At 35.6% G+C, this 13,701-nt stretch overlaps 1 protein-coding gene across 4 annotated transcripts in view; it reads left to right on the top strand.

Moving 5' to 3' along the window:
* Nucleotides 1–12,484, top strand: part of Phip (pleckstrin homology domain interacting protein) — a 114,715-nt gene extending 102,231 nt beyond the window's left edge. For 3 of the 4 annotated variants that reach the window (XM_029481607.1, XM_021173412.2, XM_029481608.1), the window contains 3 exons: nt 229–488; nt 1,022–1,219; nt 4,598–5,356. In XM_029481607.1, the coding sequence (XP_029337467.1) occupies nt 229–488; nt 1,022–1,219; nt 4,598–5,235 (1,096 nt within the window). In that variant the 3' untranslated portion in view covers nt 5,236–5,356. Of the gene's footprint in view, nt 1–228; nt 489–1,021; nt 1,220–4,597 lie in introns of all 4 variants that reach the window. The other variant, XM_029481609.1, reaches the window with a different exon arrangement.
* The last annotated feature ends 1,217 nt before the right edge of the window (nt 12,485–13,701 follow it).

Genomic DNA, 13,701 nt, shown 5'->3' with positions numbered 1-13,701 from the left:
CTAGTGATGGCATCATGCTTTCTATCATATAACTGTAGCATTGACAATGATCCTTCACTAAATATTCACTTTTCAAAGGCTCACAACCATATGAAATCCACTACAAATCTCATGTTTTAACATACTTCATAATAGTACAAATGTTGAATTCAGCAGTATTTCAAAACTTGTAACATCTATGTGGAGAATTGTTAAGAATGATTAACACTGTGATAATCTTATTTTCAGCCCTGAAAGGAAAAAAAGGATCTTAAAACCCCAGCTAAAGTCAGAAGTATCTACCTCTCCATTCTCCATACCTACAAGATCAGTACTACCAAGACATAATGCTGCTCAAATGAATGGTAAACCAGAATCCAGTTCTGTGGTTCGAACTAGGAGCAACCGTGTAGCTGTAGATCCAGTTGTCACCGAGCAGCCCTCTACATCATCAGCCACAAAAGCTTTTGTTTCAAAAACTAATACATCTGCCATGCCAGGAAAAGCAAGTAAGAGCCACAAATTATACATCAAGGTGTCATTTTCTTTTTTAAAGGGGCTTTTGATTTTCTGTTGGTTTTTACAGTTACCTGAAGCTACTGGTTTTATTTTCTTTACTGTTTTTCCTCCTTTGAAGAAATTGAGTTATAAAGTGAGAACAAGAAAGTTGCAGCTTAGGAATATTTTAATAGATTACAAGAATAAGGAACTGAAATAGATTCTTTTAAACCTGGCACTAACAATTTGACCAGAGTTGCCTTCATAATCCTGAACTGAAAAGAAAGCTTCTATTTGGGCTGGGCTTGTTAACATATTTTTGTAGCCTTCTACTAGAAGGTAGATCCCTGGGCTTGTCGAGTATGAGTGAGGCCCTGGGCTACAGTCCAGCACTGTAGAAAAGATGTTGTGAGGAAGCTTTAAGTATCTTATCACTCAGGTTTTGTTGTTCTCTTGGCTAACTGAAGCAGCCCGGGTTCGCAGCGATCCCAGACCTTTTTGCCTAACAAGTCTCAGTTTCTCATCTTTCTACATTTTGTTTTAGTACTAGAGAATTCTGTGAAACATTCCAAAGCCTTGAGTACACTTTCAAGCCCTGATCAGCTCACATTCAGCCATGGTACAAAGAATAATTCTGCAAAAGAAAACATGGAAAAGGAAAAGCCTGTCAAACGTAAAATGAAGTCTTCTGTATTTTCAAAAGCATCTCCACTTCCCAAGTCATCAGCAGTCATAGATCAAGGTAACCTGACTTCTTACTGACATCTGGGTGCTGTGGACACCACTGTTCAATCACAGGTCTAAGGCCAAGCCACTGTAATAAATACCCTGCCTCAAAAAAGGTCAAAGTAAAAATGTTACCTGTAATATTTTCAGATATAGTAAGTCATTCTTACAGTTAAGGTTTTTTTTTTTTTTTTTTTTTAATAGGAACTGGCCTTTTTCCTTTTGGGGGTGTCAATTTAAGAGCTGTAGTATGTAATACAATAAATTTAGTAATGCATGAATGCGCTGGCCAGAAGAAATTGCTCAGAACTGGAGGCCAATATCTGACTATTGGTGCGATCAAGTCACCTGTATGTTAGTGCCTCCTGTACAGTTGGGATGAAGCTGGGTCTGGAGGTGGTTCAGCTGATAGACGTGATCACACATGGGCCTTTGAACCTTAGGTGGAACCCCTGAGCTGACAGGAGAAACGTGACTCTGCAGAATTGTTCTCTGACCAAGGCACTCGCACATATATCATGAGCACACTGTACAAGTAACTATTATCTGTCTGATGTAATTGGCATCTCTGAGGCAAACTGCTGAATAAGCTCACCCTTTCTAGTTCTTTCTGAACTCTGGCTGGCTGGTTAACTCAGCTATCTGGCTTAAACTCCTCTCCATGCTGACTGATTCAATCTGGCTTTTCTCAGCTTCTCCTGAATTGCTCTGCTTGGCCTCAAACTAACTCTAGCAATGTGTTCTAATCCTCTGGCTACTTATTCTCTGGCTTCAGTGGCCTCTGCTGACCTGCATAAACTAACAGATGAGCTCAGCTGCACTACACTATACTTTCTGCACTCATCCCCAACTGACTCCCCGAGCTCCACTGCACTTAACTGAACCGACTCCCTGTCCCTATCTACCTGCTCTAAAACAGCTTTTCTCCCTAGAGTTGGGTATATCTGACCAATTCTGTCAAGTCTTTCTCTGATTCATCACTTTGTCTTCCCCTCAATTAGATATCATTGTTTGGGATTAAAGGTATGTACTAAAGGATTCCAGCCAGAGGAATTAAGGGTGTGTACTAAGGGGCATGTCTCTATTCCATTTGGGTCATACAGACTAGATGGTGTTTGGATTTGTTGAGAACAGCCATGCTGCTGGATTAAATTCATCCACAATTTGACATATGACCATTTAGCAAACACCAGCAGCCTGTTTATCTAGGGTATATAGTCTACCTAAACCATGGACTTTTTGACTAGGTTTACAGTAGCAAGCATGGAATTCCTCCTTTGAAGCAGGCCTCAAGGTAGGTTACCCATAAACAACATGCCACTATTGCACCAGGGGACACGTGTTGCCTGACAGATGGTGTGTGCATATAGGCTCCAGCTCTGGATAAGACAGTTGTTTTCTTCTCCTGCAGGCTGCAATGCACCTTCTGCATTGTATAAGAATAGGCAGCAGGTAGAGAGTTTGGGGATCCACTGAGACTTCTATACCCAAAGTGAGGAATGGTTTCATTAATAGGGGCTAGTCATCTAGTTATGGTAGTCAGTCCGAATCATTGGGAAAAAGCTTGTGTTGTGTGGGGTACTTCCTGGGTGTTCCTAACCAGTAACTCAGAAAGATGTATTCTGAACCCAACAGTGAGGGTTTTTTTTTTTTTTTGGTTTTTAGTAACCCACATCTTCTGGGTAGTAGCTACCCGTTCAGGGTTCTTCTATTCAAATTCTTCTTTTAAAAATAAGATCTTAAAGTTGGCTTACAAAATAGTGTGTTTTTTTGTTTTTTTTTTTCCCATAGATCCTTAGTTTGGACTAACCTACCTCCAACCTCTCCTCAGTCCTCTCTCTACTTACACATTTAATTACAAGTATTCGCCCGCCTCTCCTTTTAATGTGGCTTGGATTCTGTTCCCGCTGGGGTTTTTTTTCTTACCTTTTCTGAATAATTTTCTTTGAACTGCATGTTGTTAGATATTAGAATACTAAGTACTGTTTCCTAATTATACTTGCCCAGAACACCTTTCTCTATCTATTTGCACTAAAATGGAACCATTTTGTAACCCAGTCTGATAGTCTATTTTTTCAAAAATGGGAAGTTGAGGCTATTGATATTCAGAGTTATTCACAATTTTGTCTGTATTCTTATCACTTCATTGTTTCTTTGTTTTTGTTTTTGGTGTTTTCTTGGACTTTTTTGATAAATTGTCCTAGCGTTTACTTATCTTCTACGGCTCCTTGAGCGTGTTAATCTTTCTCTTCATTTTTACGTAGTCTTTCTATTATCCATAGTGCTGGCTTAGCGTTCTTAAATTCCTTTTATGTTTTTCTCCTGGAAAGTTCTGATTTCTATTTCCATTATTAGATTTACTACACACTATTATATAAATTGACAGTTTTGGGTTTTCAGAACTTTTAAATATCATCCTGGGTCCTCTAGCTTTAAACATATCAGTTGAATACTTATTACTTACAGTTTGTAGGTAAGACTAGGTAAGGATGTCAAAGCTACGGCAGCTTTTATGGAGAGTAACGGATGTAAATTACTGCAGCAGATATTGGTCCTAATTATATTGGGTAGGGGATTAAGGAGGAAGATACTTTGCATATCCAGATTTATTTTAGGCTCTAGACTCTCTCCTTTTATATAGAAGTTACTGTCACATTCATAGATGGAAGAAAAGCTAAAATTTGTACATTCTTTCTGAATCTGTACATACTTTCTGAATCTTCTCACTGATCAAATGACTGAAAGCAAGAGATAACAATGTGCTTATTTATTGAGATGGCCAAATTAAAGTTATAAACTTTGTATAATAAGAATATTTTTCAAACATGACTTAACTCCTTAAAAGTAGTGATACGGAGACACCCTGTGTTTAGTGATTGAAACAGTAAGGTGGTACTTTGATGTAATCAACTGTGAACGGATACAATCGTTTCATGTGATCCAAACGAAACTCCTAACATGTTAGAATGTGTAATGACGGTGCTAGGTAATGGAATTTGTACTTTTTGCTGTCAATGACAGCATTAACTTAGATCTTCTATTCTTGTATGTCTCTTTCTGTCTTAAGAATTTTTCCCCAGGGGACAATAAGATAGGTGAGCAGGTACCTGTGCTTGTCCTTCTGGCAACCTCATTTCTATCCTAAGAACCTATCCTAGTGTTAGACTAGGAGAGAGCTCCCTCATCATCATCCACGTGGACACATAATAAATAAGTCAATCAGTAAATAACTTTGAAAACAAAAAATGTTTAGGTAATCGCAGAAATTTGTTAAATTTCTTTCTATTACTCTATCATTACATAGAAGTATGCTAGTCCCATTACCAACTAGTTGGAGGACTGAACAACAACAAAAAGCCCGTTATATATTAAGTGTACTGTTTTTCTTTTCCAGGAGAGTGTAAGAACAATGTTCTTATACCAGGAACCATTCAAGTAAATGGCCATGGAGGACAACCATCAAAACTCGTGAAGAGAGGACCTGGGAGGAAGCCCAAGGTAGAAGTGAACACCAGCAGTGGTGAAGTGACACACAAGAAAAGAGGTAGAAAGCCCAAGCATCTGCAGTGTGCAAAGCAGGAAAACTCTGAGCAAAACAACATGCATCCCATCAGGGCTGATGTGGTTCCTTCTTCAACATGCAACTTCCTTTCTGAAACTAATGTTGTTAAGGAGGATTTGTTACAGAAAAAGAGTCGAGGAGGCAGAAAACCCAAAAGGAAGATGAAAACTCAAAACCTAGATGCAGAACTCATAGTTCCTACAAATGTTAAAGTGTTAAGGAGAAGTAACCGGAAAAAAACAGATGATCCTATAGATGAAGAAGAGGAGTTTGAAGAACTCAAAGGCTCTGAGCCTCACATGAGAACTAGAAATCAGGGTCGAAGGACAGCTTTCTATAATGAGGATGACTCAGAGGAAGAACAGAGACAGCTGTTGTTCGAGGACACCTCCTTGACATTTGGAACTTCTAGTAGAGGACGAGTCCGAAAGTTGACTGAAAAAGCAAAGGCTAATTTAATTGGTTGGTAACTTGAAGCAAAATATTGCATTTTAAAAATCTGTAACGCAGGTACAGTTAAGGAGTAAGTAGAACTAAGGTTTCTGCTTCCTTGCTGCTATGATGGATTAGGGAATGTTACAATTTGACTTGGGAAAATGGACAAAAACACATTTAGAAGATAATTTACATCTTTGAATGAAAAAAAAATCTATATACATATATATTTCAAATGTTTGCTATTTATTGCCCTTAGGTAGGTTATTCGGTTCCACATTCATTTCATTCGCTGTTTGAAATTGAGGACCTGTTATAAATTCTGGTTTATTTATGGAAGAGACAGCTCTGCTACACTATTAAGAAACATAGTATTCCTAGAGATAAAGTATGTTTCCTGTTAAATTGAGTTATTTTTGACCAAGTGAGGTACATTTTTACTGATAGCAGAAGTCATGCCCTAGGAAGAGAGATGTTACAGAGAGTAGCAGTACATTACGAATGGCTTCCTCTAAAGATAACTTTCCAGTTCCCACCATTTGTTATCCTGAAAAGTGTTGTGAGCTGTAGGTGTTCAGCTACAGAATATCTAGAGGAAGCTTTTGTTTTACTCCATTTCTGCCAAACTTAGGAGAAAAATGTATTGATGCAAAGGAAACATATCCACATTGGAAAACATTTGACTGTCTAATTTTTCAGACCTTGATTCTTATATCAGTCACTCTATCTCTGTTTATTGTGCCAAAGACTGAGAATCAGTGCAGTGGAAAGCCTGTTTTTGACTGTCAGGACAGCATACACTTTTCAGTACTGGAAAAGCTATATATTCTAAAGAGCAAGTTATTACAAAATTATGCTGAGTTGTATCTTTTTTTTGGTACTAAATGTAGGAAAATAATGCACTGGTGGGTCCTTTGACAGAGATATCTTAGAGAAAATGTTTAAGTGGTTAAAGGATTCAAGGAAAATACAGGAAACATGTATGGAATTTGATGTTTACTTGATCTGGATTAATGTCATTTTTAAACTTCAGACATATCCAGTAGGCTAAAATGACTTAAAAAGAACCATGTCTGTGTGCGTGTGTATATTGATAAATGGGTGTGATTGAATATATATATACAAACACATTCTTAAGTACTATTACCCAGGTATAAATTCTTTTTTCAGGATTTTTTAGATAGTAGTAGAATAAAAATAATTTTAAAATGTCATACTTTATAGTTTAATTTTAAGGAAAAGATTGGTTATTTTCAATTATTAAAAGTTAAAAATAGGCCAAATCACTTTTTATGCAATCATGTTTTATACAGTGGTCTCATTGCACATTGTGTTTTTTCTGCACTTTTTACGGTATCCTTATCAAGCTGGTATCTCAATATACACTCTAAAGAGAAACTCTCATTTAATGATTGTGCCTTGTATTCTATTATGTTTTGCATCATTAGTAAAATTAAGTTGTCTATTGTAAATGATAACTATATGACTTAGGAGAATGTATTACTATATGTCCTGCTATGGGAAAAGGAAAGCAGTTATTTATTTGTTTATGGTACAGTAGTTATTTTATATCTTGAAAACCAACATAAATGCCATTTCTATTGTTTAAAATTACTTTTTTTTGGTAAGTTTTAAGAATGTAGTATTTTCTGAGAACTGATATGGTACAAAGATGTAACCAGATCTTGCAGATACTACGTTTTTAAAAAGGAAGGATGGGGAATATATATCAGCATGACCCTGACGGAGAGAATAAAGTCTTTAATTGAACCTTGGCAAAATATGTAATTAGATTATAATTGTTTCCTTGTTTCCAATACAGATAAATGTTAACTGTCATTTAACTGTCTTGAAGAAGAATGAAAAGTGATGCATTTGGGCTTTTTAGATCATTTATAATGAAATTTGTACAGAAACCCTCCAGTGAAACTAAGTGAACCATTTTCCAGACCTTGACTGGATTGCTGTGATTTTACAGTTAAAAAATAATTTCAAAATTTTTAGGTTTTTTGTACATTTATTTTTTTCTAACAAATATATTGAACTATATAATTAAAATTAAGTAGTTAACCCTTCATAATGCAGAAACGGATGATGTGTTATATAGAAAAATGAGTCAATTTCACCATTACTGAAAATGATAGTGTGTACATTGGAAATTTAAGTCATTAAAGTAATTAGTTACTTTTGAAGGGAATCTATTTGAGAAATGTAATTTCCTGATGTTATCTGCATTGTAGTAGAAAATTAGACTAAAATCCATTTTTATAAATAAATGTAGTTATAAGGTGTGTTCAATATAAGGAAGTGCGCACAGTCTTAGTGTGGAGGACCTCTAGAATGGGGCACAGAGAGTTCCAACCTCTGAGCAGTGATTTCCATCTTTATTATAACAAGAAAATAGAACATTTCTGTATTAAAGACACTGTGTATTCATGACCGTATTTGGACATTTTTAGACACTGGTTTCTTAGGAAAGTAAAATGACTTGGATTGCTTTATTTGTAACTGAAAATATTGATATATTAATACCAGTTACGGACTTTATATTTTTATAATTTAGCTTCTGTACATTGCAGAAGATAAATTATGAACTTTAAATCATCATGTTTTGGTTTGTTTTACTGCTTGGAAAAGTCTCCTCTTTGCGACAGTAACATCCTGTATGTACTGTTTGTACGTCAGAAGGAGTTGTTAGCACTCATCTTAGGTATGCAATAAGAAAAATCTCGTTTATCAGAAAGGAAATTCATTATGTACATGGAACATAGATACTAGTTTTCAGGCTGAGTTGAGTGGTCCATGCCTATAATCCCAGCATTTGGGACGTGGAGACAGGAACATCCAAGAGTTCAAAGTTAACCTTTAGTGGCAAACCAAGTTCAAGACTAGGGCTACAACAGCAGCAATACCAAAAAGGCTCAGTTTATATTTCTAATATTCAACCATATTGTTATACTATCCCGTCTTCATGAAGCCCGAGTTTAGTAGAAGTTTCAGTATTGTCACAGGAATAGTTTAAAGACTCAGTCTAATTGCAACCTACCAGCCTTTGGAAGTAGAGATGTAGAATCTTAAAGTCTCACCCCTCACAGTCTTCTCTAGAGCAGTCTTTGTCTTCTGCATATAAGTATAAACTGATAATTAAGGGCCTTATTTCCATTGTTGTTTTCCATTGTTTCACTACAACTAAAGGTTGGTGGGTTACTAAAGAATTGTCACACTCTAACTAGATAGCTATGGAACATTTGTCAGATAGTTAGGCCACACCGGAGATACACGATTGATTGACTGGAAGCAGTTTCACTTGAAAATTAATTATGTAGGACAGTGAACAGCAAACATTCTCATACCACATAATCATTAACAGAACTGTCTCTTAGCTGTAGTGTAGTAGACTAACCGGAACCTTCAAGGTTTATTGAAATAAAAGTTCAACCCTGCATGATATTAGCAGCATTTATACTATGAGTTTCAGTTGACAGTGTTTTATTTTGACATTCCATTTTGTATCATCATAGCTATCTATAAGCTTCTCTCCAATGTAAGTTAAAAGTATGTGGTTTCAAGCTTTCTAGCTATCTAAAGAAAACAAACTGATTTTAATATTTTGTTCACGTGAAGTTCTTTCTTTTTGAGTAGGCTGAAAGGACCAAGATACTTGAGTTACTAAAGGGCTATTACCAATATCCATCCTTGTATGCAGGAGGTGTACAGTATTTTAAAAGTGAATAGGGTGGAGATTACTTTTATTTAGGATGCATTAGCCCCATATTATCCAGAAGATACTGCTAACAGTAGTAGCTTAATTAGGCAGTAAGTTGTCTTAGGTTAAAAATTGGGAAAAGTACACCTTTTGTTTCCATCCAAAAAAATGATTTCTAGATGACTTCAACTAAAATTAATGCATCTACTAAGAAACTATTTTGTTTTTAATTATAATTATCAAAGTGATCCAAATGAAAAGACATTCTCAACTATGTGCAGTACTCCAGGAGGAGGTCTAATTGAGTCAGAAGACTGTAAGTACCACTTTGAGCGCTCTGTAGATCAACCCACACACAGTACAGTGAGTAGATTATCTGAGCTATAAATATATTTTTTAGTTTCAGTAGCTCTGTTTTGAAATACTTTTTTAATGCAGATAAAAAAATCAGGAAATTAACCTTATATGGCACAAACCAAATACATAGTAGTATATGGATGAGTTTCTACATTTAAAGAACTAAGAAGATAGGTTCAGGATTGTATTATAGTACATGCACTTACAAGACAGATACACATGCTGATTACTTTCAAGGATGTGTGTGTTGGTTTATCACAACAATACACTTAAGAATAAGAAACAATGTTACATTTTTAGACCATATTGAAACAGCAAGAAGAGACAGGTCTTAAAAAGTTATTAAGAAAACTACTAAATCCCACCATGGGATATTTAGACGTCTAAATATAGCTCAATTTTAAAAAGCAACTGACCTAAAGGGTTAATGTTGTAACTGACACATTTCAAATTAAAATTATGTTTATTTTGTACAGAAAGCAATGTTAAACACAAGCAGATCTGTTGTATGTAATAAGTGACAGATTTTTTAAAATTATTTAGCTTTACTGATGTTTTATTTCTTCTAGACCTGGAGTATCATGTCATAAATGGCAGTCTTGCACCACGGTAGCAGGCTCTTTCTTTTTGTACATACTGATTGGACCTTTCTTTACTGTTACGTGGACACTTTCTATGTTAGTTTTGATGCATAATTCTTGGAATCCTTTTATACAAACTAGAATGTATGTGTAAGAATTCCTGTCCCTGCAATGTAGTAACTATAAACTTATTTTTAAATAAATAGAAAACTTGTTTTTCTAAGCCATTTTGTAGAGCCTCATGATTTCTTTGCTTTTCTGTTTATTTTGATTAGTTTTGGACAGCATAAAGCACTTGGTACGTACTCAGTAGGCAGCTTACCAAAGCAATTGTGAAATAGAAGCCATTATGTAAATTCTGGTTTGTTAGAGGTTCCATTTTTCTGTCTATTTGTGAAATGTTAAAATCATTATCAAAGATTTCAATCACCTAATGTAATTCCAGAGTGACTGAAGGTTAAAAAATAAAGATGCCTTTGCCTTTCTGTGTGTTTACTTAGAGCAGATTTATTGGCTTATATGTAAGTTACTGCACTGCTGATAAGTTTATGATAGTTTTATGAGGGCCACATGTCAAAAAACATTTGTACATAAATATTTACTTAAAGCTAAAGCTTTGTTAAGGCTTTTATACAGATCTGCAAGAATGCTGTTTTATAGCTTGGCATGGTGATGCATGTTTCAATCCCAAATGATCAAGGGTTCAAAGACAGTCTTGATTTTATGTGACTGTATCAAAACAGCAGCAATTAAAGCAACAACAACAAAGAAAACAACTTTTTCATTATTTTCCTACAGACCTGTTTAGGTTGGCATTTATATTTATGAACTCTTAAGAATCTCCAATTTTAGGATGAAGAATATTAGAATTATATGTAAGACTTTAAAGTTAAGTTTAAACAGGATGATAATTCATGTTTCTACTCATTCTCCATAAGAAATTGCATTTAAATTATTTTGTGGTAAACTTCTTAGTTGAAACAAATGTTTTTCAGGTACATTTTCTAAAATATACCTAATATTTAAAAAAAAATCAGCTAAGAAAAATCAGTTCCAAACCATTACTTTGAACTGATTTTTCTTGTTCCAATTAATGTTTTAGCTAAGCCTCCCCAGTATTTAAAAATAGTGAGATTAAAAGCCAGAGCTCAAAACTCCCGACCAAGCTTAATTACAGGACCTTGCAATTCTGAACTTAACACAGTTACCGTATGTTGGTTACTATGGGGAAGAGAGTTGTAGGGAGAATCCAATTCATTATTATCTTTCAGGCCAGTTAGACATGCTAAGCATGATGAAATGGAAGTCTGGTCTTCAAATTGGAAAAATGGGAGTTTGGCTTTGCAGATCGGTAAGGACTGAGTAACGTAGCAAGGCTGTTGCATGTTTGATCTTTACTGTCAAGAGAGTGAATTCAATATTCAAAGTCTAATCTATCCAAACAGCTTATCTCAGTCTTGTCTAATTCTTAACCTTTGTATTTGGCTCTTAAATTTGCCGTTTGATGTTCAGCACTAAGCAAGCTGTCTTATAGCCACACTGCAGGAGGTGACATTTGCTGGACCCTGGGAGCTTTGATGTAATGGAACAATATATTACAATAACAGTTGTTTGCTGTTGATTAAAAAAGAATAAACATTTTCCAAGCTGATTTCTCAAAGATAGTTTTAATGTCAAACATCCTCAAATTCTAATTTTTTTTTTTTTTAATTTAGGGTCTAGCTTTGATAGAAAGCAAAATTAATCACCTGAAAGAACCTGCTGAATTCCTAGAGTGTCAGAGTATTTTCATCCATCCATCCATCTACCGTCCCTAGCTCTCTGCCATCAACATGCCTCCTGCATTTCTGGTGCTAGAGAAAGCCTTATGGATTCAGTTCTCAAAGGATTGTGTTTTGACCTAATGACTCAGGGCTTTGCCTTTGTTTTTTCCTTCTTGGAATGTTCTCAAGGCTGAATTGCTGCTCCAACCAAGATTCATTCAAAAGCAGATCCATTCAGCCACCACAATCCTGGCACAAAAGTAGATTCGTACCCCAGTGAATACTTTGAAAACCTCCTATGTGTTTTAAGTATAGAATGTTATGTACGTGACAAGGTTGAATATTTATTCAGAGAAGACTGTAAGTTTTCACCTTGTAAGTGTATTTCCACATAAGCAGGAAGTGATGGCTGAAGACAATAGAGTAGTTTTAACTGCCTTCATAATCATTGAGGTAATGATAAGCCAGAACCAGTGTACACTCTGAAGAGTCGGGCTTTCTCAGTTAAGTTACAGCTTATCATTTAATAGACTAATGAAAAAAAGACCTTGGTGACCTTATATGACAAAGGATGCAGCTTTTATAAAGAGTTGAGAAACGTCACCCAGCAGCTGTAACAGCAAGTGCTCAGAGGGTAAGCTTGCTGGACTAAGATGGCTTTGAGAACATTACTATCACTTTGTCATCTTCCCTCCTGAAAGGCCAACATTTTAGACTGTTGGACAAAGTTTACCTGGGAGTGTTAGCTGAAACTTTACCTGTCATGCTCAATTGAAACCCTATACCAAATTTCATCACTTTCTACTTACCTTGTGATACTAAGACACCCTGGTAAATGACTGCCATGTTACCCAGAGCTGTGCGGTAAAAGGCTCTGAGATCCCTGTTTGGCTTTTACATATGAGCCTGGTAGTCAATCCCTGTGGCAATTATCATTTAATAAAAATATTTGCATTTCTGTTATTACCATTTGGGAACCAAACATTCATTAAATTCCCATAGTAGTGAAAAGTAGCTTAAAAAAATAAATAAAATGAAGTAATGCTAATTATTTCACCAAAAGACAAAAAGTGTGAATAAAAAATGTTAAATAGAAACAGCAAAAATTGCAGCAAATAATGTAATCTTATTAGCTAAATGAATAGATTTGTTCAATTCTCTAGCCAATCTTTTTTTTCAGGTTTGTTTTTGTTTTGTTTTTCAGTGAGGTGTGTATTTTCTGTCCTATATCTGTTGCCAAGCTTTCCGACAGGGCTAAAGTCACTGATAATAAGAACAGGGGCTTTTGTTGTTACTAAGAATGATACATAGGGCACTAGTCTGCTTTTTATGAACCTTATTTAGTTTTCACTTCAAGAGACCAGTACAATTATTTCATGTTGCATTAGAGAAAACACAGATCAGGTACCTTACGCTCCTCTGCCAGAGGAATAGTGACTGGTTTCTGCTGCTTGTGTGTTACCCTCTAGAGTCTTGAGGCAGTTCTGATGTGAACACAGAAAATCGCGTGCCATGGCCATGACTTGCATCTTGAGGTCCTGCTCTTGTTTCTTACAGGATTGCCATCTTCTCAACTTCTTTCTGTCTCTGAATCTCTGCCAATTTCAGATGTTTATGATTCAATGGATTGTAGTCTGGTATACAGATTTCATGGAATGTGAATAAAGCTTTACACTTGATGATAGTTTGTAATCTCAAGGTTATAACCTAAAATTTTAACTGCTATTATTTAAATTGGCACCTTAAAATTTTTAAGTGATAGGATCACCTGAGAAGGAAATGGGCCATTTGCCGAAAAGTTTACAAGCACTCCTGTATTTCTAGGCCATCTTTTATTCTTTTGGAATGTAGTGAATTAATTTTCTACATGAATGAGACCATCAACTAATGAACAGTAGAAATGTAATTATAGGCAAAAGAGCTTCACTGAAGTCATCATAGAAATGTCAGATCTTGTACAAGCTTGTACAAGCTTGCAATCCCACCTACAATGGAGGAGTGTTCCTCTTTCTCCACATCCTCGCCAGCATCTGCTGTCATCTGAATTTTTGATCTTAGCCATTCTGACTGGTGTGAGGTGGAATTTCAGGGTTG

This window comes from Mus caroli, chromosome 9 (assembly GCF_900094665.2).
Source record: "Mus caroli chromosome 9, CAROLI_EIJ_v1.1, whole genome shotgun sequence".
NCBI lineage: Eukaryota > Metazoa > Chordata > Mammalia > Rodentia > Muridae > Mus > Mus caroli.
The sequence above is the reverse complement of the archived record's forward strand: the minus strand, read 5'-3'. Positions and strand labels throughout refer to the sequence as shown.